This window comes from Protopterus annectens, chromosome 8.part0 (genome assembly GCF_019279795.1).
Source record: "Protopterus annectens isolate FY-2018-M chromosome 8.part0, PAN1.0, whole genome shotgun sequence".
Taxonomy (NCBI): Eukaryota; Metazoa; Chordata; order Ceratodontiformes; family Protopteridae; genus Protopterus; species Protopterus annectens.
Genome location: NC_056741.1, coordinates 1,102,933,328 through 1,102,954,967, shown reverse-complemented (window position 1 = coordinate 1,102,954,967; position 21,640 = coordinate 1,102,933,328). Strand labels below are relative to the sequence as shown.

The following is a 21,640-nucleotide window of genomic DNA, read 5'->3' as shown; positions in this document are numbered from 1 at the left end:
GAAAGGAACCTGGAGTTGAAGTAAGCTACAGCATCATCCAGTTGCAGTTGTTTAAGAGGAGACAAGTTGCAAGCATTTAGTTCTGTAAGGAAGCTTTCAGGGTTGAAGTTTTTGTTTGATCTGACCATTTTGTATTTAGTCAGATTAGGGGTTATACTTTTATGTCTGATTAGATAAGTAAGAGCGTGGTCACTTAAATCATCAGGTAGAGTCCCTACTGTACAAGTTTGGTAGTGACTATTTATCAGAATCCAGTCCAATATGCTTTCTTTGTTGTTAGTTTTGTTAGTTCTGGTTGGGGCTAGAATGGTTTGTAAAAAACCAGGAAGATTTAAGAGGGTGGGAGGGTCTGCAGAGGTACAGGTTTTCCAGTCTATATTGACATTGCCTAGCACTATGGTTTCTTGTGGGAATTGAGTAGAAAGCCAGCTAAGGATCTCTTCTAGGGAACTAATATTTCTAGGGGGAAGGTAGGTGCAGATTATATAGATGGCTTTGTGTATATTAAGTTGCAGTTTGGAGATAAGGATTTTGGCATTACTTAGAGGGAGGTTTTTCATGTTTGTAGTAATTTGCATACCTGTTTTGTAAAGAATAGCTATCCCACCACCCTTTTTGGCTATACGGTCTAGTCTGAAGATGTTGTGGCCAGGGGGAGTAATCTCATTGTCTAGGGTTGCTGGTTTGAGCCAGGTTTCAGATAGGCAAAGGATGTCGAAAGCATGTATTTCTAGCAGTGCACGGAGGTGGGCAATTTTATTATTAATGATGTGGATGTTAAGGTGGGCTATAGAGAAAGTTAGGGAGTTTGGAGGTAAGTATAGGCCAGAGTGAGGGGATAGAGGGGTTTTAGAGTAGCATTGTTGTTAGGACCAGGTTTGGGATGAATGTCACCTGCTAGAAGGGAGAGGAGTAGTCTTTTTATTCGGTCAGAGGGTTTGGTGAGGAAGTGTACGGATTTTTTGTTAACCTGATTAGTGTAGGAAATGTGGAGCTTTTTGTGGAACTTTGCAAGAAGGTAGCATGGAGAAGAAATTATGTTAGAGAGTGGTTGGAATGTGTTTTGTGAAGGTGAGCTCATGTGTTGACTGAGGGAGTGTGGATCTTTAAGGCTAAGATGTTCATATGAGGTTAGGAGGTAGGGCAGCAAAAGGAAAGGAAAAACTGAGAAAAGGAGGATATGTTTAAAATAAGAAGAGGTTAGTAGAGGAGGCATAGTGATACGGAGGTAATATGAAAGAGAAGTAGAGAAGTAGAAATGGAAATGCAGACAGGAAAGAAGAAGGAAGTTGTGTATGTTGTATTGATGCAGGTGGATAGTATTGGATGAAAATAAGGGGAGGGGTAAAGTGTGATTGGAGAGGAATGGAGGTGGGAGTGGTTAGGGAAGTATAAGTTTAGGAGTAATGGGGTGGGTGGGAATTGGGGGCAGGGTAGGGTAGCGGAGTGAGCCCGTAGGGTTTACGGAGCTGGTAGAGACAAGTAAGTGAAGAAATGTCAGCAAAACCAATCTATGAGTAGCTGACCACTGAGGTACTTTCAGTTGATACAGGTAAGTAATGAGGGTAAGAAACAGTGGTAGTGATAGTACAGGATACCTGAGTGCAAGTATGTAGTAAAGTATTTGAGTGGGAAATAGAGGGCTAGAAAGAGGTCCTAAGACTGGGCAGTAGAAAGTTCCTTAGGCTTCCTTATTAGTTTAGGGTTAGATCAGTATTTCAGTTTCAGTTCAATTTTGGGGAGAACAGATAGGTGTACTAGGAACTAGCCTAGTATATAGTGCCATCTAGTGGGGAAAAAAATATTACAGCCAAAGACTAGAGAACAGAGATGGATGGTAAAAGGTATGAAAAGGCTTTATAATCAGTTACAGGAGATAGTGCAAGGATAGGAAAGAGTATAACTATTAAGGGGTAGGGGGAGGGTATGGCTGCTGGGTATTCTGGCAAGGTAGCATGCTTAATAGCATGCACGAGTTACAAGACAAGATACAGCTTTACCACTAGATTTGGTTAACGCTTACTTTCTTGCCTCCTTGGTAGCAGGGTTCCTAATCAGGACGGCAAGATAATTTCTATATGGATTAGATGGTTAGAATAGTTTGCAGGGGTCCTTTCACCAGGTAGTTAGACTCTCAAAACCCTAGTGCAGGATAGTTGAATTGAACCTAGGAATGGTGGGGAGAAGAGACATAAAGATGGGGTAAGAAAACAGCCGTTTACACAGAAATTAGGGTAGTGAACACAGTATATTAGTTCAACAATACACATATACATTCATAGCTAAGAGTTCAGGCAATTGGCAAATGCAAGCTACTGTATCTGAGTCAAGGAGGCATTAGTACATTTTAATCTTACAAGAGATAGGGTAGAGTTCAAGTAGATTAATACAGTCTAGCTAAGAATGCATTTTACAAAGTTCAGCTATGTTCAACTAGGCATAAAATATTATAAACGGAGAGAATATTGACATGACATGAGAAAATAACATTCTTCTTCCATGAAGTATTGTTACATAGCCAAATAAATTTAAGAGATCATCCATAATGGAAATATTTCCTAATATCTCTGCTTTTAAAAGAAAGTAAGGACTTCTCAAGCAGCTTAGCATATAGGCCAATATCTTTATTAAATATAGATTAAAAAATGTTTACATCCATTTTTACAGGTAGAGTTAAGCAAACCATTCATCTAATTCATAATCAAACCCACTTCATTCTTAAAGACAAACACAAGATAATATAAAAAGAATATTGGTACTTATGATAAATAATAACAAACAAGAAAATGTTTATTTAAAGTCTAGATATTGAATAAGCCTTCAGTTCCATAACCTGTGAATACTAAAATTTTAGAGCTATTTGAATTAACAACAGAATTCATTACTTTAATAAAAAAGTATATGAGGATATTAAAGAACATGTAAAGTTGGAAGTATTCTCTTCAGAGGCAATAGAATTAAAGAAAGGTATAAAACAGAAATGTCCAATGTCTGGCCACAGTGGTGCAGCGGTTAGCGTTGTCGCCTCACAGCAAGAGGTTCTCCAGTTTGATTCTCGGCTGAAGTGCCTTCTGTGCGGAGTCTGAATGTCCTCCCCATGGTCGAGTGATGTTTAAAGACATGCAGGTAGGTTAATGTGTGAATGGATGTGCCTTCTTTGAAGGCTGTGCATCAGGCTGGCACCTCGGCACTGTAAAAATCCACTCCCAATCATTAGAGGACCGGAGTTCCGCTGTGGCAGCCCTTAACCAGGAAAAGCCGAAAGACATTAGTTATAAAACAGAAATGTCCAGTGCCCACATTATTATTTGCTTTAGCCGTAGAAATCCTAGCAATGAGTATTAAATCTAACTGCAAGTTTCAAGGAATAAATAACTGTGAATCTAAACAGATACTCTTTGTAGATGCCATAATGCTGACAGTAACTGATACAAATCCCTTAATACCAGTAAAAGAATTTGAGGATCGCTGGAATGAAATTTAAAATCCTACATCTAAACATATAATCCTAAATAAAACACATACTACTACAATTTCTCCCAAATTAAAGCTGGGTAAAAAGACTCAAAATTAAATTATTTAGAAATAAATAAGCTGTACTGGAATAAAATAAGTTGAAATAAGTAACTGTTAAAACCTGTGATGTGATAAGAGACAGAAACATTGAAAATCGTTAACAGAATTTTGGAATGAATTAATAACAGCTTTAAGAGATAGGCTTTTGCATATAAAATGTTTCTTCTGCCTACAGTCTTGTATATAACACAAATCTCTGCTCTTATTCTGAAAATTTCACATTCAAATAACTTTAACAGAATTTTATGAGGATTTGTATGGTGATCTAAAAAAAACTATAATCACTTATAAATACTATACAAGACCTTTGGATAAAAGATGATGTAGATAGCTACTGACGTAACCCTTACTAAAGTTATAGTAGTTGGTCAGATGTCATCTGTAATTCTAATTGTAAAAAAATAAAGCTGAATATCTCTGACTTTAAAAAATGAAACGAACTATTGCTTCAGCAGAGGTCATGGAAACCCATATGTGGTTAATCATATGTGATTATATCCAATGCAATTTAAAAGTACATACTTAATCTTAGCACATTAATAATATACTAAACAAAACTGTAAAAGACATCGGAATGGGTCAATTAGATTTGAAAAGTCAGTTTAATATGTTATTCCCCTTTAGCTCTACTAAAGGTTTAATTGCAGGTGCACACAGCTTTAAGATGTCTCAATGGAATATGATGATTTTTTAGGATTGTATAAACATTGATTTTTGAATTTAACCTAGATCCACAAGACTAAATTGTGATTCAGAGTATGAGAAATCATGTTCATGATAAATCCCATGAATTACTTCAAGCCCAGAATAAAACCATCCCTAAGTTCATAGACTGTTTATATTGCTGTTTAATTGGGTGCATGTAAGGTGGTGAGGTAGTTTTAACCAATTTTGTTCTTTTAATGCAGTACAGTGATGGCTTTGATTGGACTTTGCTTGCTGAAAATCATGCAGACTTGTTATAACATTGCTCAGTTTTAGGTTTTAGAGAGATTTGAAGGTTTGTAAGAATGACTGCTCCATACAGAAGTTGTGGTAATAGGCAAGTATTACAAGAGTTACTTTAGTTTTATTGTGACAAATTGTTTTAGTTCTATATCATATTCCTAACATTATTTGATTCATTGTGTTTCAAAAATGAAAATGTTATTCACTTGTTTGACATATGCTTTGATGTCAATGATAAGAACAGCAATAAAACATCTATATAAGAAATTGCATCCAGTAACCTTATATTCTCTTAAAGTGTTCTTCTTTAGCAGCATATCAACTGCAGTTACAAGAGGACTAGTGAGATTTATTTAGTTTCAAGGTATCACAATTGAACTATGCCAGTTTTCTGAACATAACCTACTGTTTACAAATCAGCATTTTCTACCACAGCTCTTTCATGCTACACATTTTTTTTGCCCATAAAATGCATTTTGTCCAGAAACATGTATTTTGAACTATAAAAACAAGAAACAGAGTACCTACAAAATATGCATATTAATAATTCATGAATCTGCCTTTCATGTGATTCAGTGAACTGTGCTTTGTCAAACCACACATTTTCCAGTCAAATTTTGTTATAATCCACTATTTTATGAACATGCATAAAATGAGCAAGCATTGTGTTTTGGCATAATGGTTAAGGTGTTTACCACATAAACACTACGTACAGGGTTTGATTCTTACCTTTGGATTGAAAAATTTAACTAGGCTTTAAATGGTTTGCAGAGGCAGATAGTCTAGTACTAACCTATGTGTATGTTTTATGAACAGGTAGTTTTGTTTTGCTGGATGGAGAAACATTTGAAGTGAAGAGCACCTGGGAGAAGAAATCTGACAGTGTCCCATTTGGTTATGATTACTGGTACCAGCCCAGGCACAATGTAATGATAAGCACTGAGTGGGGTGCTCCAAAAGCCATAGAAAAAGGTTTTAGGCTTACAGACTTAGAAGCAGGTAAGATGGTATTACTATTTACTTGACAATCTGGTTAGACTTCTAGAAGTGCTAGAGAAATGTTGTCATCCTTATCAGACATATCTTTCAATACTGTCAAATTTGTATTTAACATCAGAAATTCATTATCAAATAATTTAGAGATTCCAGGTTTCTGTCTAAATAACCAAGCCCATAGCTGAACTACACCTGATTTCACTACTAGAATATATGAATGCTGGAATGAATTTCCTTACATTTAATCATAATGTGAAAATGTTTTCTTTTTAGGGCTTCAGCCTGAAGTGGTACATTGTTTTAGTTCTTCAGTGTGTGATATACCTCTGCATAACTGTCCCATCCCACTTCCTATAGAGGACCCTGAATAAAGTATGTGACATGCTGGCCTGCTAATGACTTTAGATGTCTGTCTGTATTATAAGGTTTTCTGCAAAATCAGTGTATGTTTTTGATACATTCCTAGAGGCAGACAGTTTTCTGTGTCATGCCATACCACTTTAAAGTGATGCTGATACAGACAGCGGGATACAGAGAGAGATAGAATGAGCATACCTGCATATTCTGGATAAAGCCAACAATAATGAGGGAGAAAAAGCTAAAATTGGGGACATTTTTAAATATAAACATTACTCACAATAAACAGCAAGACAATTATCAACAGGTACCTTTTGAACAATAAAAACTGTCATATATGGCTTTATTGACTCGCTATAATTTCCAGTGATTTATCAGGAAATTAAATATTTTCATGTGAATAGCAAAATTAGGGACAGTTGAGAGGCATGGGGAATTACAACTCTTTAAACTGTAGTAATTACTACGTTCATTTGATCACAATGAGACATCTGAAGTATACTCAGTCAAGAGAGTAGCCGCAATTGCTGAGCACATTTTATGTTTTTGTGTGTATTTCTGGATTTGCGAGTCTGTGTGTGCGTCTGTGTGTATTTCTGTCTATACATGTATGAATCTGTCTGTGCCTCTGCATCTGTGTGTGTGTGTGTGTGTGTGTGTGTGTGTGTGTGTGTGTGTGTGTGTGTGTGTGTGTGTATTTGGAGGACATTAAATATTTACATAACTTGTATATTGGATGTAAAAATACTTCCTCCAGCCACAATTATATATTCTACAGCAAGTTTGGAACATTAAATGGCAGAAGTATTTTTGTATCAAAACGTATAAACAAAAGTATATGCACGAAACAGTGGAACAAATAGCACATTATCTAAATGCAATACATTTCTCTGGGGTAGGTGTTATCAGGGATTAGTGGAACTTCCAAGGGTGGTGAGGCCATCTGCCTTCAACATTGTCAACCCTCACAACACCATTGTGTGGTCTGTTATTTTTCCCTTTTCCATGTCAGGCATTTACTGCATTTAAGTAATGTTAAATAGTTTTGATTTTATTATTAGCATATACATTTGTATTTGCACAGGGAAGACTCAAAAATATGTTTTTGGAAAATTATTCTGAATGCATAATGGTTTGAGTAGTTTCAAATACTAGGAAAGAGGGATTTTCACAGTAACTTTGTGAAAAGATTTCTGTGTGGAAGATAAAGGGAGTTCTGAAAAAACATATTCCTCTGAGAATGTTATCCTTTATTTTGCCAGCCTTATTAGTATTCAGTGGAAGAATAAAAGACCGGTACAAACAGAACTGCACCAGACCTCCTTTTTAGGCACTTGTATGTGAAAATGGTTACTTTTTTGTTCTGGGAAGTATAAGTGATACACAGCCACTGAAGAGCAAGGACCCAAGGACCTGCACATGCAGTCATGTCAGTGTAAATGCAAACTGACTGTCACCTGGTTCCCTAATTTCTTAATCGGGGAAGGCCGAATTTTGCAAAGAGGGCATCAGCATTGAAAACTAGTAAATTATGGCCCAGTGTCAGGTCTATGGATTGTATGGATGCTGTCAAGTTCCCTGATACCTGAAACAGCTAGGTCAGGAAAATAAATATACCAGGTTTTTAGTTAATATTGGGAGACTAACTTATTAAAACCTCTGACAGATTTCTAGAATGTTAGTCCACTGTACTTTAGAAGTGAGAGATAAATCCGAGCAAAGCTGTGCATATGCCGAGAAATTCAATATATCTCCGTCTTGTGGTAGGGCAGAGATCAGTGACACTGGTAGTGAAAAAAGGACATGCTAATGTGTGTCAAGGGAAGAAGATGTCATGCAAGTGTGGCAGCTATGTGTCTGAAATAAGTAATATGACACGCCTAAACATATGGATTAATTTTTAAGTAAAGAAGCAATTTTCGTTCATATTTTTATCATACAGTGTTTCATTCGTAAGAGCTTAATGACTGTAAAATTGTTATGTAAATTATCTAAGGGAAAAAGAGAAAAGTGTGGAGCAAACACAAGCAAAATAGTATGAGTTCACTACAAACTGTTAACAAGCAATAGCAGTCTGAAATTTAAAGACACTTTGGAAGGATTTTATCTATTTGCTATGGCTAGATATGGGGCTATTAGCTGTACAAAGACATAAGATCAAAGATGTGTCTAGCTCTCCTTTTATCACTGGTAGAAACCAAGAGATAGTTACCTTTGTATCATGTGTTTACAAAAGCAAGGAAGGCATTAGTTTTACAAAGTAACTAGCACTTCAACCCTTTGGCCTTATTATGATGAAACACATAATAGTATGCACAGTAAATAGCAAAGTGCAATTGACAGCAATTGGTTTTGCAAATTTCTCTGCTTCTAATGAGCAATGCCTGTAGCAGTTATTGCTCTATTAATTTAAGGTATACCTGACACATTTTTGATTTAATAGCACTTTTTATGGAAAGCTGTTTCACAGAGGAAAGGGCTTACTATGAGAACAAATTTCCCTCAGGCTAAGCTAACATTTTTGTGGGGTTGTTTGAGGATACCTGTGTCAATGCGGACACCTATTTTCAACAGCATTTGAAAATATATTGTAGGTATATACATGACTTGTTTATTAGCTGAGGTGATACTCTGAGTTTAGAATTTGTTTCATAGAATACAAACAGCTTTGGCAAGTTCTTCCCTTAAGGTAGAAAGGAGAATCATATTAACTATTTTGATATCACATTACATGCGCAGAGCAAGGAAATCAGGTCTACCAGGTACAGAAAACCAGCTGCCGCCAGTTCTTCTCCCATGGCAGAATGCACTCATCTGTCACACCTGATTGGGCCTGTATTTCAAGGTAAATTATTAAGGGCATGATGACAGAGTAGCTCAAGTACAGGAGAGGGCCCAAAACTGAGCCCTGTGGTACACAATTGGTAACCTTTTTCAAAAGTGACACCTGTGACTCTAACCACATTAGTTCAGTCAGATAGCCAGTTCATTTAGCAGAATCATATCAGTGTCAAATGGAATGGAAATAAAACCAGAAATGGGTAAAAATCAGGCAGCAACTGAATGTGTCAAAAAAACAAAAAAAGAATAAAAGGTTAAAGATCAGATGAGAATGTAGAAAATACATAAATACAGCTGCAAGTACAGAAAACTCTTGGAATGACTGCAGGTTGATCAGGATCAAACACAGGAATGTTTAAACAGAGGTGAATTTAAACCAAAAGATGAAAGCTTAATACTGGTGGCCCAAGGTAGTGGACTACTTACATGTCATTTTACAAAATCCATTGAACGTGGGAGAAACAGACAAATGTAGGTTTTGTAAAACAGAATTGGAAACAGTCACATATCTTGTTGCTGGTTGTGACATAATAATGGCTGAAGGACTGTATACTGAAAGGCATAATAATGTGGCAAGACTGTTGCATTGGGGATTGTGCAAACATTATAATACTTTAGTAGATGAAAAACATTGAAAATATGAGCCACAAAGCATTATAGTTTATATCACATGAAATCACCCATTACCAACAGTTCAAAAAATAGATGTGAGAAAACCAGATATAGTAGTCCATGAAAAGAAGACAAAAGTAGCACTGATCATTGAAATTGATAAACCCAGTGATTATAGTGTCTTACGTACAGAGACACAAAATCATAAAATACCAGGATCTGCAGGCAGAAATGAGAGCAATGTGGAAGGATACCCAGACAGTTCCAATAGAAGCAGGAACAACGGGTCTTATAAAAAAGAATTTACAATCATACTTAGATTTGTTACCAATACCCATAACTCCAAATGCATTGTAAAAGGAGTCAGTTCTGGGCACATTGCGGATGCTGAGAAGAGCACTTCTGGATAATGTCAAAGATTGAAACAAAACTAATTTCATGAACTTTAATCATACTTTGACTTAAGAATGGGGTCCATTCCCGTCATGGTATTAGAAACCCAAAGGACTTGGTGAAATTGAAAAACAAAACAGCAAATCCACTGAAAACATGAGATTTTATATTCCGATTTACAAGCCTGCCAATAATACCTGCTTGGGGAGTATGTCAAAGGCCTTGGTCAAGTCCAGGTATGCTTTATGTTCTGCAAAACCACCATCCTCTGCTGCTTCAGTGATGTTTTTCAAAGAAAGTAATGAGGTTGAAGAGATGGGTCCTTCCTTTGAAAAAGCTGAATCGATGAGGGTTCAGGATTAAGAGATTTTCAATGTCCAGATTAATAAGGTCTGAGACAATACATTCCATAATTTGCAATGAGGCTAGCGAGACTAATGGGTCTATAGTTTCCAGGGTTCATGGTTGGCCATCATTGAGTAATGGCATTACAGTGGCTGCTTTATAGGCTTCAGGAATGTTATTATTTGAGAAGCTTAGATTAGAGAGGTAATCTAGGGGTTCAGATAGGCCATGTTTGGTACTAATAATCAGCCTACTTGGTATATTGTCAGAGCCCATGAATTAAGTGTTCTTAGCTTTTGAGCGGGCTGAGAACTTGTTCCATAATAACTAAAGGGGTGTCTGAGACTGTGGAATCTTTGGAGTAGCTGTAATTATGGGTGGATTAACATTTGCACTAATTTTGTCAGCTGGAATATTAGCTAGTTTATTTGGATCAGAGTGGATAGTAGTATTGTGGACTAGGTCCAAACATTTTTGGGCTTTAGTTTTTAACCTCCTAACATAGTTAAAGTAAGATTTGTAGTTATTTTGAGTTTTAGTGGGAATTTTAAGTTCATAATCGGTTTTGAGCTTCGCAATGGCTTCCTTTAAACTATTTATTTATGTATGTGTGCTGTTAAAGTAGGTAGAATGGGAACTCATAAGCATTAAGCAATTTCTTTCTTTTGTTACATAATTTATTTATACAATTATTTCACCATATGAGTTTGTTTTTTAAATTTCACATTATATTTGGTGCAGGCAGAGACTGCTTTATCAATACAACTATTTAAGTGAGAGTAGAAGTTATGGCTTTGCCCAGATTTCTTGCTCTAAGAGGTTGAGAGGTGTACTGAGGCCCCTAGCAGGATAGTTAACTAAATGTAAAAGGGAGTTGGTATTTATAATGTGAAGTATGCTGATCACTGGAATTGTAGGTCAGCTAGTCTATTTATTTATTTGTCTTTGTTACCGGGAAAGTCTGACTGGGAAATACCCATTTTCAGTGGAAGCCCGGGGTGAAAATCTCCATTTGCTTACATTGCAATTATACTAAGTTCCAGTTAAACACAGAGTAGTTACATTTCTATTTACATTTGTACATAAACAGTGGTTACATTTATGCATTTTAAGATTTTACATGGAAAACCCACTGTAAATTGGTGGATTATACAGGCAGCAGTTATATATAACAATGTCATCATTTCAGTGAGAGATTGAGTGTATTCTGTTTAAAGAGAGTATTTGTAGAGTATCATATGGTGAACACAAAATAGTGTGATGGATAGTTGAAGTCCCCCAATAGAACGGTATTGGGTTTAATGGGTATGTCAGCTTAGGTTTTAAGATAATTATCATACTCGGAAAGAGACACAGAAGATGTTCTATAGCTATCTGTAAAGTGGTGAGTAGTCTTGTTTAGGGTGATTTGGACATCTAGGAGCTCAAATTTAGTGTCCCACGAAATCTGTCATGAGTTGATAATATCCTTGACAAATTACTTCCCCACAATTGCCACTAGGTGTGAAGATATGATGAGAACTAAACCCAGAAATAGAGGGAGTATTTGCATTGCTCTGAAACTGTCTCTGTAAGTACTCATACAGGAATGCATTCAAGTTGCAGGAGAACCTCAAGTACAGGCATTGCTTTTGTTAAGACTCCTGGTGTTACTTTAATGTTTTCCAAATTAGAATTTACTAGGTTAGAATATTCAGCAAATGGACTCTGCCCAAAGAGGTAATGTGGGGTCAGCTAAGTCTTTAGCCAGAATGCAAAAGCCTTGGAAAGAGAGGTGCAGCCCTTCTTTGGCAAAGCAGAAAGGCTTGCCAACCATCTTATCCCAAGTTGACATACACTGGATCTCCCTACAATGTCACCAGCTACATAGTTTATTATTAAAGCCAATTATCATGACTTTGAATCTCTGCATCATTCTGGATGATGGCAAAGTACCACTCAAGACTGGTGCCGTTGCTGACTCAGACATGCAAAGCAAGTTCAGTCATATCCTGTTGCACCTTAGGTCATTCACCCCCACTTAACAATGTGCCCTGTCTTCCCACACCTAAAGTAGGGTACAGAAGACATGGTATGTTTTGTGACTTCTAGTTCTTTTGGCTTTTCCTGGTTAGGGGTCGCCACAGCGGATCACCTGTCCGCTCATGATTGGCAGTGGAGTTTTACAGTGTCGAGTTGCCAGCCTGGCACCCAACCTTCCACAGAAGGTACACACACACTCACACCTAAGGCCAATTTAGAGTGTCCAATCCACCTACAGCATGTCTTTTGGGATGTGGGAGGAAACCGGAGCACCCGGAGGAAACCCACTCAACCACAGGGAGGACATGCAGACTCCGCACAGAAGGCACCCCAGTATGGTATGTTTTGTGACTGGCAAGTAGAAATAGTAACAAAAATTGCAAATTGTTGTCCAGATCCACCCTTACTTTATTAAAACATAACTATTTAGTCCCTTGGCTCATGTCTTCTAGATCCAGACTGCAATTTGTCATATTTTATTATGGAAGAAATGGTACTTTCCCTTTATTTGTTTATTTATTTTTCAGTAACTTTATTGGGTATTTTAATGTACACATTTTCATAGCAGAATATTCTCTCTAATGAAGTCTCAAAGTTTTTGACATCTTGTGTGTCTATGTGCTACACCCACTTTTTCATGATTGCCTGCAAATCCTAAAGCAATGTAGTACTAGAATTTGTAACACTTTTATTTATTGCTCACCCACTCAGAGTCTAGCCAAAATTTCACAGAATGTTGTAACTCAAATAGTTGCAGTCTGACAGCCTTGCCTCTAGAGAAAGTCAATTCATGAAATTTGAGAGCATGAATTTCTTAGGTGATTCCTACCCTTGATATTAAGTTCTTCTTCATCTTATCAAAATTGCCACAGTCTTGCTTAGGAATGTCCTTATATGTATGACGGTCTCTTTAGAATCCTTGCCTAGCCTTCTTGTATGGCTGTCCTCACCATGTACCCTTTCATGTCTTCAGTGGTGTTGGGGTCTTTCAATAGGGGTAGCTCACATTTGTGCAATGGACTTGGTTACCACTGCCATTCATTTGGCATCAGCAGTAATTGTCTGAAGAAGCTTCTTCACTGTATGTTGTTGTGGGCCTTCAGAGACAGGAACATCTCTGAAGAAATCTTTAGAGACTTTGGTTCTAGCATAAAACTCTCTTCACCTGCTGCAAGAAACATTCACTGGCAGTGGCTTCTGGAACTGAAAAAATTGCAGCTGCCCACTACATCCACCAGATGTGACATTTTCAGGCAGTGAACACACAGATGTCCTTCAAGGATGCATCTGCAGTCCTTACATATGGGTTGTCCTGCCTCAGGCAGCCCTTCGGTCGGCCGGATTCCAAAGTCCGGGTCCGGCGTCGGCTGATGTCGCCCTTTTCCCCATCAGAGCACCTGGGGTATAAAAACGTCAGCCAACGCCATCTTCTTCAGTCTTTCTTGCTGCGCGGCACCCGAAGCAGAAGCAGTTCGCAAGTGCCGGTCGGCCAGCTCCTGTGATTTCAGCCCGAAGTCTTCAAAAAAGCTAAGTACCCCGTTGGGGACTCTTTCTTGCCTCAGCCGATGTCAGATCAAACGGTTAAAGTTAATAATTGTTTAATTTGTGGGAAACAAATACCTCATAAGGATTTCCACTCTTACTGCTTACCCTTCCTAGGCCCAGACCATGACGTCTCAGCCTGTACAGCCTGTGCTTCCTTTAATAAACGCACTCTTAGGCGTCGGGCAGGGTTTGCAGAGGAATATTTTGGGGAAAAATTCTCTTACATCATGCCGTCGGAGCTTCTGACAGCTCATTTACCCAAAAAACGGAAGGATAAGGACCGAAACACGCGGTCCGCGGTTTCGGCCGACTCCACGCCTAGGCCTACCGCGAGTGTCTCGGTCTCTGCTGAAGCCAAATCTCTACTGCTTCCGACCGACGACACCGCACAACCGGTAACTTCGGTACCGGAGGCCACCACTGAGTTGGTCATAGAATTTCCTTCTGAAACCGGTGCTCAGGAAATATCCGACACCATTTCTGTTGATAAAACTACTCCAGCACGTGGGGCAGCCAGGCCTCCTGTATCCATGTCCATTAAGGCCTTTACACGTGCTAAAGCTGCTAAACAGCCAAAAACTCTCCCTCCCAAGGCTATTCCTGAGGGATCCACTACCGGTTCGCAAATTTTAAGTTTGGCTGAAGACCTTATTTCCTTAATCAGGGGCTCTCAGCCACATCCAGACAGGGGCTCTCAACCACCTCCAGGCAAAAGGCCCAGGGTTGAGCAGACAGATCTCCAGTCCTCTGATGAGGCCTCAGATGATTCTGCCCAGTCAGACTACCAGGAGGAGGCCCTTCCGGCCTATGAGGATTCTGATGCAGAGGAATCTATTCCCTCTGCTTCCCCCCCTGAAGAGTTTTCCTTTGGGGAGACCCTTCACTCCATGAGGGAGCATTTCAAATGGCAAGGCCAGGAATTCTCTGATTCCAGGAAGAGGTTAAGGACTTTTTTGCATTTACCTCAGCATAGACCTTTGGCTATTCCTCCTGATGTTCTTCATTCCACATTGCTGCAGTCCTAACTATTGGGTAGTCCGCTGTCCAGTCGGCCCGAATACCAAAGTATATGGCTGACGTCGGTCAGGGCGCATTAGACTGACGTCAGCACGTCAGGGTACTAATGCGCATGACCGACGTCATATCCTCAGTCTTTTTTGCCGCATGGTCCGATGCAGAAGCAATTTTGCGAGTGCAGGTTGGCGTTCTGAAAATTTCTGAAGTCAGAGTTTCAGACCGAATCAAAGTTGGCTAAGTACGTTGGGGATTATTTTGGTTTTTCTTGCCTCAGTATTTAACCGGATGTCAGAAAAGTAAATAACTGTATTTCTTGTGGGAAACAGATACCTCATAGGGATTACCATACTTTGTGTATACCTTGTTTAGGGCCTGAGCACGGCGTTGTTGGATGCGCTCTTGTGCTAGATTCAACAAACGCACTATTAAGAGAAGGTTAGACTGTGCCAGGTTAGTGTTTGGGAAGCGTTGTAACTATAAAATGCCGCCGGATGCTCCGGCGCTTCGACTAAAAGCGCAAGGACAAAACAGCAAAGCCTAGGGGAAGAACCGACAGTCCCTGACGCCGGTTCTTTAGAGGGCTCAGTGGAGCCGGAGGTTTTACCTGGTGTTTCTTTGGAGTCTCAGGGAGAGACTTTACTGTTACAGGATGTTTCCTCTCAGGAAGTAGGCCAGGCTGTGGTTACTTCTCAGGTGGCTGTTCTTCCCTCACTTCCTAAGGAGGTTAGGGCCTCCCTTCTGTTCCCAAGGCTTCCTTAAGGGGCAGGCCAAGTTTTGCTTCAGTGGGGGTTTCTCCTAGTGCTTCAGGGTCTTTGCCTAAGAAACATATGCTTAAAATGGCAGAAGATTTGATTACTATGATAAGGGGTTCTATGCCCCCTCCTGATAAGAGGCCTAGGGTGGAACCTGAGTTTGAGAGTTTTGAGCAATGCTCGAGGCTTCTGAGTCTTGCTGAAGACTTGCAGGAGTTCCCTACTTATTCTGATTCTGATGTGGATGATTCTACTCCTTCAGCTTCTCCTCCTGAGGATTTTTCATTTTCAGAGACTTTGCATTCCATGAGGGAGCATTTTAAATGGGAAGGCCAAGATTTCTCTGATTCCAGGAAAAGGCTTAGGGAGTTCTTGTTTTACCCCAGCATAGGCCTTTAGCTATACCTCCTGTTTTGAATGTGGTGGAAGATGTTTTGCAGAGGCTTCCTGAATCCTGATTCTTTGCCTCCTGCCCCAGTTAAACCGGATAGGTATTATAGGGTGCCTGAAGCTCATAAGTACCTTTTTAAGAGTCCTAGGGCAGACCCGGGAACTGTCTCTCAGGGGCCTAAAGGTGTAAAGGCCTCAGTTGTTAAAAATCCTGTCCCTCCTGATAAAGAGGCAAGGGCTTTGGATAGATGGGGAAAGAAAGTGTATACTTCTTCCACTTTAGCCATGAGGGCGTTGAATTGTCAGTTTCACATGTTAAAATATCAGAATTATCTTCTTTCACAGTTGAAATCTAAGGTGGATGCTCTGGCGGAAGGTATTGAGTGTAAAGAGTTGCAGGATTTAGTTCATGTGTCTGAACAGGTGGGTAAACATTCCTTGCAATGTGGTTTTGATGCTGTGCAGGCCTCCTCTAGGGTGGCTGCCACTGGTTCTGTTCTTCGAGGCACGCCTGGTTGAGAGATCAGAACTTAGCTGAGCATGTTAAGACAAGGATTTTGGATGCTCCTTTACAGTCTGATGTGTTGTTTGGTTCGCCTGTGGAAGCAGTTTTAAAGAAGATGGAGGACAAGGCTAAGTCTATGCAAACTGTTAAGGATTTTTGCAGGTGCAGCCTCCAAGTTTAGTAGAAATTGGCCTGCTAAGGGATGGACTTATCCTGCTTATGATTCCCAGTCTAGGGGTAGGTCTAGACGTGGTAGGGCGAGAGCTCAAGGTGCTTTTAGGCCTAGGACAGGAGTTCGCCTGCTCAGACTTCTAGTGAGGGCAGGGGTCAGTCCTTTCGTAAGCAGACCCAATGACCTGCCTTTTCAGCTGCCAGTACCTTCTCGTCTGGCGGCACCTCTAGGAGGAAGACTGTCTCTTTTCAAAGAAAATTGGGATTTAATTACCCAAGACAAATGGGTTCTGGATATCATTCATCACGGTTACAGGTTTTATTTCCATACCTTGCCTCCTTTCAAAGGCATGCCAGACATTCCTCCTCTACAAAGACAAGAGGCTCACAAGCAGATTTCTCAGTTGCTCCAAATAGGGGCCATTCAGCCGGTTCCTGTGCCAGAAAGGGCCTAGGATTTTATTCTCACCTGTTCCTAGTACCAAAGAAGGGGAACACGTGGAGACCAATTTTGGATTTATCTATCCTCAACACTTATCTGGACATTCCCAAGTTCAAAATGTTGACGTTACAACAGCTTTTACCTCTGCTGGGCAAGGATCACTGGATGGTAACTTTAGATCTCAAGGAAGCTTACCTTCATGTGCCTATAAGACTAAGTTGCAGAACGATGCCGAGCTGGAAATTCTCATTATCAGTTCTCTGCATTGCCCTTTGGCTTATCTACTGCCCAGAGTATTCACAAAGGTTCTGGCTCCAGTGATAGCTTACTTCAGGCTAAAAGGAATTCAAATTTATCCTTACTTGGACGATTGCCTGATTCTGGCTCAAGAAAAGGAAAGCCTTCTACAGCATTTGGAATATGTCATAGCAGTGCTAAGATGCCTAGGGTATTCTGTGAACGAAATAAAGTCCAGTCTAGTACCCTCTCAAGACATGTGCTTTCTCGGTGTCCCACTGAATACAGCAGCCCAGATGGCCTTTTAACCCCGGACAAACAAAAGAATCTTTCCAGTTACTTCCATCAACTATCTCTTCAGTCCGGGCTGACTGCAAGGACAGTCCTTCAAGCCTTAGGGTTCATGGCATCTTGTATTCTGGTGCTTCCCAATGCCAAACTGCATATGAGGAAGCTACAATGGTATCTCAAAATGTATGGACACAGCACTGCCAGGATTTGGACACTGTCATTCAAATAATACCTTGCATTCGAAAGGAATTTTGTGGTGGGCTCAGGAATGTCACCTAAACAAGGGACTCTCTGTGACCGGGCCAGAGGCGAGTCAGATTCTAACGACAGATGCCTCAGACATTGCTTGGGGAGCTCATCTAAATGGAAAGTGGATACAAGACAAGTGGCCTGCCAGACTACAGCATCTACATATCAACATGAAGGAGATGTTAGCAGTCCAGTTTGCATTAATGGCTTTCAAGGAATTACTTCTTCCAGGGCAGGTGTTGATTCTAACAGACAACACAACTGTCATGTGGTACATCAACAAACAAGGGGGAACACATTCTTACCCATTGTGCAGGCAAGCAATGATTTTATGGGAGACTGCGCTAAGCTTGCAACTAATTCTTCAGGCAAGGTTTCTGCCGGAGCACAGAACTCCTTAGCAGATGTGTTAAGCAGACAAATCATGGATCCCCACGAGTGGAAACTGGATCTTCATGTATTTCAAAAGTTGACAGTGTCCTGGGGAACTCCAGACATAGATCTGTTCGCTTCTCTACTAAACCACCAACTGCCAAAGTTTTGCACAAAGAGGTTTCATCACACAGCTTGGAAAGTGGATGCTCTTTCTTTCAGTTGGAAAAAACTTCATGTGTATGCTTTCCACCTCTACCTCTTCTTCCAAAGGTGCTTCTAAAGGTCTGACAAGTCAAGCCAAGGATGATTTTAATAGCTCCAGATTGGCCTCGCAGCACTGGTACCCATTACTGAGGAGTCTGGTAAAGAAGCCCCATGGCCTTTACCCTTGATTCCACATCTGTTGTCTCAGAAGGACGGTTGTCTGCTCAATGTCAAGCTTCACTCTCTTCATCTAACAGCCTGGCATATTCTGTTTTAAAAGGCAGCAGGTCTCAACTTCCTCAACAAGTTTTAAATGTGATAATGGAAGCCAGAAGACCTAGTACAAGGAAAGTGTACAGAAAAATGGAAGAGATTTTTATTTTGGGCTGCAGCAAAGAATTTGGAGATTTGAGCCTAATTTGAGTGTGGCTCTTCAATATCTTACTGAGTTATTGGACAAAGGTTTGTCTTTCTCTTCCATTAAGATTCATGCTGCAGCAATTTCAGCTCACTATGATTGTGACCCACCATTGTTTTCACATCCTTTGTTCAAGCAATTTCTTAGAGGGGCAAAGAATATAAGACCCCAGAGCTCCTACTCCTGCTTGGGATCTCAATTTTATGTTGGAGAAACTTACTCTACAACCTTTTGAGCCTGCAGCTACTGCTGAACTGAAATACTTGTCATGGAAGACTGCTTTTTTGTTGGCCATTACTTCTGCAAGAAGGGTTTCTGAGTTACAGGCCCTCATGGCGGTTGAGCCTTTTGATTTTTCATAAGGATAGGGTATCATTACGTAAATCCTTCCTTTATGCCTAAAGTGGTTTCTAGTGTGGCTTTAAACCAAACTATTCATTTGTCTACGTTTTATGCAGATCCCCAAAACAAAGGGGAAAAGATTTTGCACACTTTAGATGTACATAGGCAATTACGTTATTATTTGAGCAGGACTAAGGATTTTAGGCAGTCTCAGCAGTTGTTTGTTTCTTTTGCTTTGAGTTCTCAAGGCAAGCCTGTGTCAAAACAAACTATTTCTAGGTGGATTGGGTTTTGCATTGCATTTTGTTATTCCCATCATGGCAAGGAGATTCCAGCTGGGATTAGGCCTCATTCCACTAGGGCTACTGCCACATCAACAGCTTTTTTAAGGGGGGTGGCAACTAAGGATATTTTGGAGGCAGCTACTTGGAGTTCAGTGCATACTTTCTCTAAGCATTACCACCTTCCTCTCTACTCTAAGTCTAGGGCTGGTTTTGCTACAGCCATTTTGCAAGGCATGTTGTCAGCACCTGCTTCTTTATGATTTGCCAGCCTCCCTTACCTCTGCTTTGGGATTCTACCCAATAGTTAGGACTGCAGCAATGTGGAATGAAGAACATAGTACAGTTTTGTACCTACCATAAATGTAGATGTTCGAGGATCCACATTGCTGCAGTCCAATTTACCCTCCCTCCTTCCCCTCTGTGTTTAGGGGTGGTTGTGTAGGTGAGGTTAGGTTCAGCTGAGTTTGTATATATTGTACATATTTTGGTGCAGGTTTGTTTGGTGTTTTTGGATTTTGGGCATTATCTTTTCAGGGTCTTCTGACATCTGGGGCAAGAAAAGACTGAGGATATGACGTCGGTCATGCGCATTAGTACCCTGACGTGCTGACGTCAGTCTAATGCGCCCTGACCGACGTCAGCCATATACTTTGGTATTCGGGCCGACTGGACAGCGGACTACCCAATAGTTAGGACTGCAGCAATGTGGATCCTCGAACATCTACATTTATGGTAGGTACAAAACTGTACTTTTTGAATGTTATAGAAGATGTGTACTCTGAGTCTAGTATTTCCCCTGACTCCCTTCCTCCGGCTCCGGTCAAACCCGACGGGTACTACAGGGTCCCGGACTCTCATCTATACCTTTACAAGGGCCACTCTGCTGACCCAGAAACTATTTCACAGGGCCCTAAAGGGGATACAACCACCACTACTAAGAATCTACTTCCTTCTGAAAGGGAATCCAGGGCTTTAGAGAGATGGGGTAAAAAAGTGTATACTTCTTCCACACTTTCTATGAGAGCATTAAATTGTCAATTCCATATGATACAGTATCAAGAGTATCTGTTAGATGAATTGCATAAAAAACTAACCTCACCTGAACCCCTAGATCGCAAGGCGCTTCAGGATCTGGTGCATAACTCCCAGCAGGTTAGCAACCATTTCTTACAGTGTGGTTATGATGCATTGGAGGCTTCATGTAGGTCAGCAATGACAGGTGCAGTCATACGTAGACATGCTTGTCTGAAGGAACAAACACTGCCAGATCATGTTAAAGCAAAGCTTCTGGATGCACCTCTGGAAAAACAAAAGTTATTTGGTTCCACGGCTCAAGAGGTCTTAAAGAAATTTGAGGAAAAGGCTAAATCAGTACAAACAGTCAAAGATTTTCTCCAGGTCCAACCACCAAGATTCAGCAGAAATTGGCCTTCTAAGAATTGGTCCTTTCCAGACACAGACAGATTTCAAAGAGGCAAAAACAGATGTGCCAGAGGTAGAGGGCAAGCTCGAGGCTCCTACAGAGGACGTCAATGGCAGCCTCCTAACCAGAGAGGTAGTGCAGGACCTACAACTACTGCACAAGGACAATCTCAATGACTTCACTTTAACTCCGCCAACCAGGGCTCAATTGGAAGCACCTTTGGGCGGAAAGCTATCTTTATTCTCAGAAAATTGGCACAGTATTACAAAGGACAAATGGATACTGCAAATAATAGACAAAGGATACAGATTCCATTTTCATACATTACCAAAAAGACAAGGCATGCCAAACCTGCCACCAAATCAAAGGGCAGAGGCATTCAAGCAAATTTCCAACCTACTAAAAATGAAGGCAATAGAAAAGGTTCCTTTCACAGAACAAGGCCAAGGATTTTATTCCAGACTATTCCTTGTTCCAAGAAAAGAAAAGCAATGGAGGCCTATTCTGGACTTGTCCGCACTGAATACTTATCTCATCGTGCCAAAATTCAAAATGCTGACCTTACAGCAACTCCTTCCCATGCTGGGCAAGGGGTCCTGGCTGGTAACTCTAGACCTCAAGGAGGCATACCTGCATGTCCCTATCAGACAAAGTTGCAGAAGACACCTCAGATTTCTTGCAGGTTCAGAGCATTATCAATTCTCAGCATTGCCCCTTGGCTTATCTACTGTGCCCAGAGTATTCACGAAATGCCTGGCATCAGTAATTGCACATTGCAGACTTCAGGGGATTCAAATATACCCATACCTGGACGACTGCCTTATACAAGCGGACAGCCAACAAACATTGGTAAAACACTTGAACTATGCCATCCGCCTACCACAGGCCTTGGGATACACAGTCAA

At 40.4% G+C, this 21,640-nt stretch overlaps 1 protein-coding gene across 2 annotated transcripts in view; it reads left to right on the top strand.

The window, feature by feature from the left end:
- The window catches only part of SELENBP1 (selenium binding protein 1), a 376,594-nt gene that overhangs the window by 224,431 nt on the left and 130,523 nt on the right, over positions 1-21,640 (top strand). For both annotated transcript variants that reach the window (XM_044080630.1, XM_044080631.1), the window contains exon 7: positions 5,341-5,523. In XM_044080630.1, the coding sequence (XP_043936565.1) occupies positions 5,341-5,523 (183 nt within the window). The remainder of the gene's footprint in view (positions 1-5,340; positions 5,524-21,640) is intronic.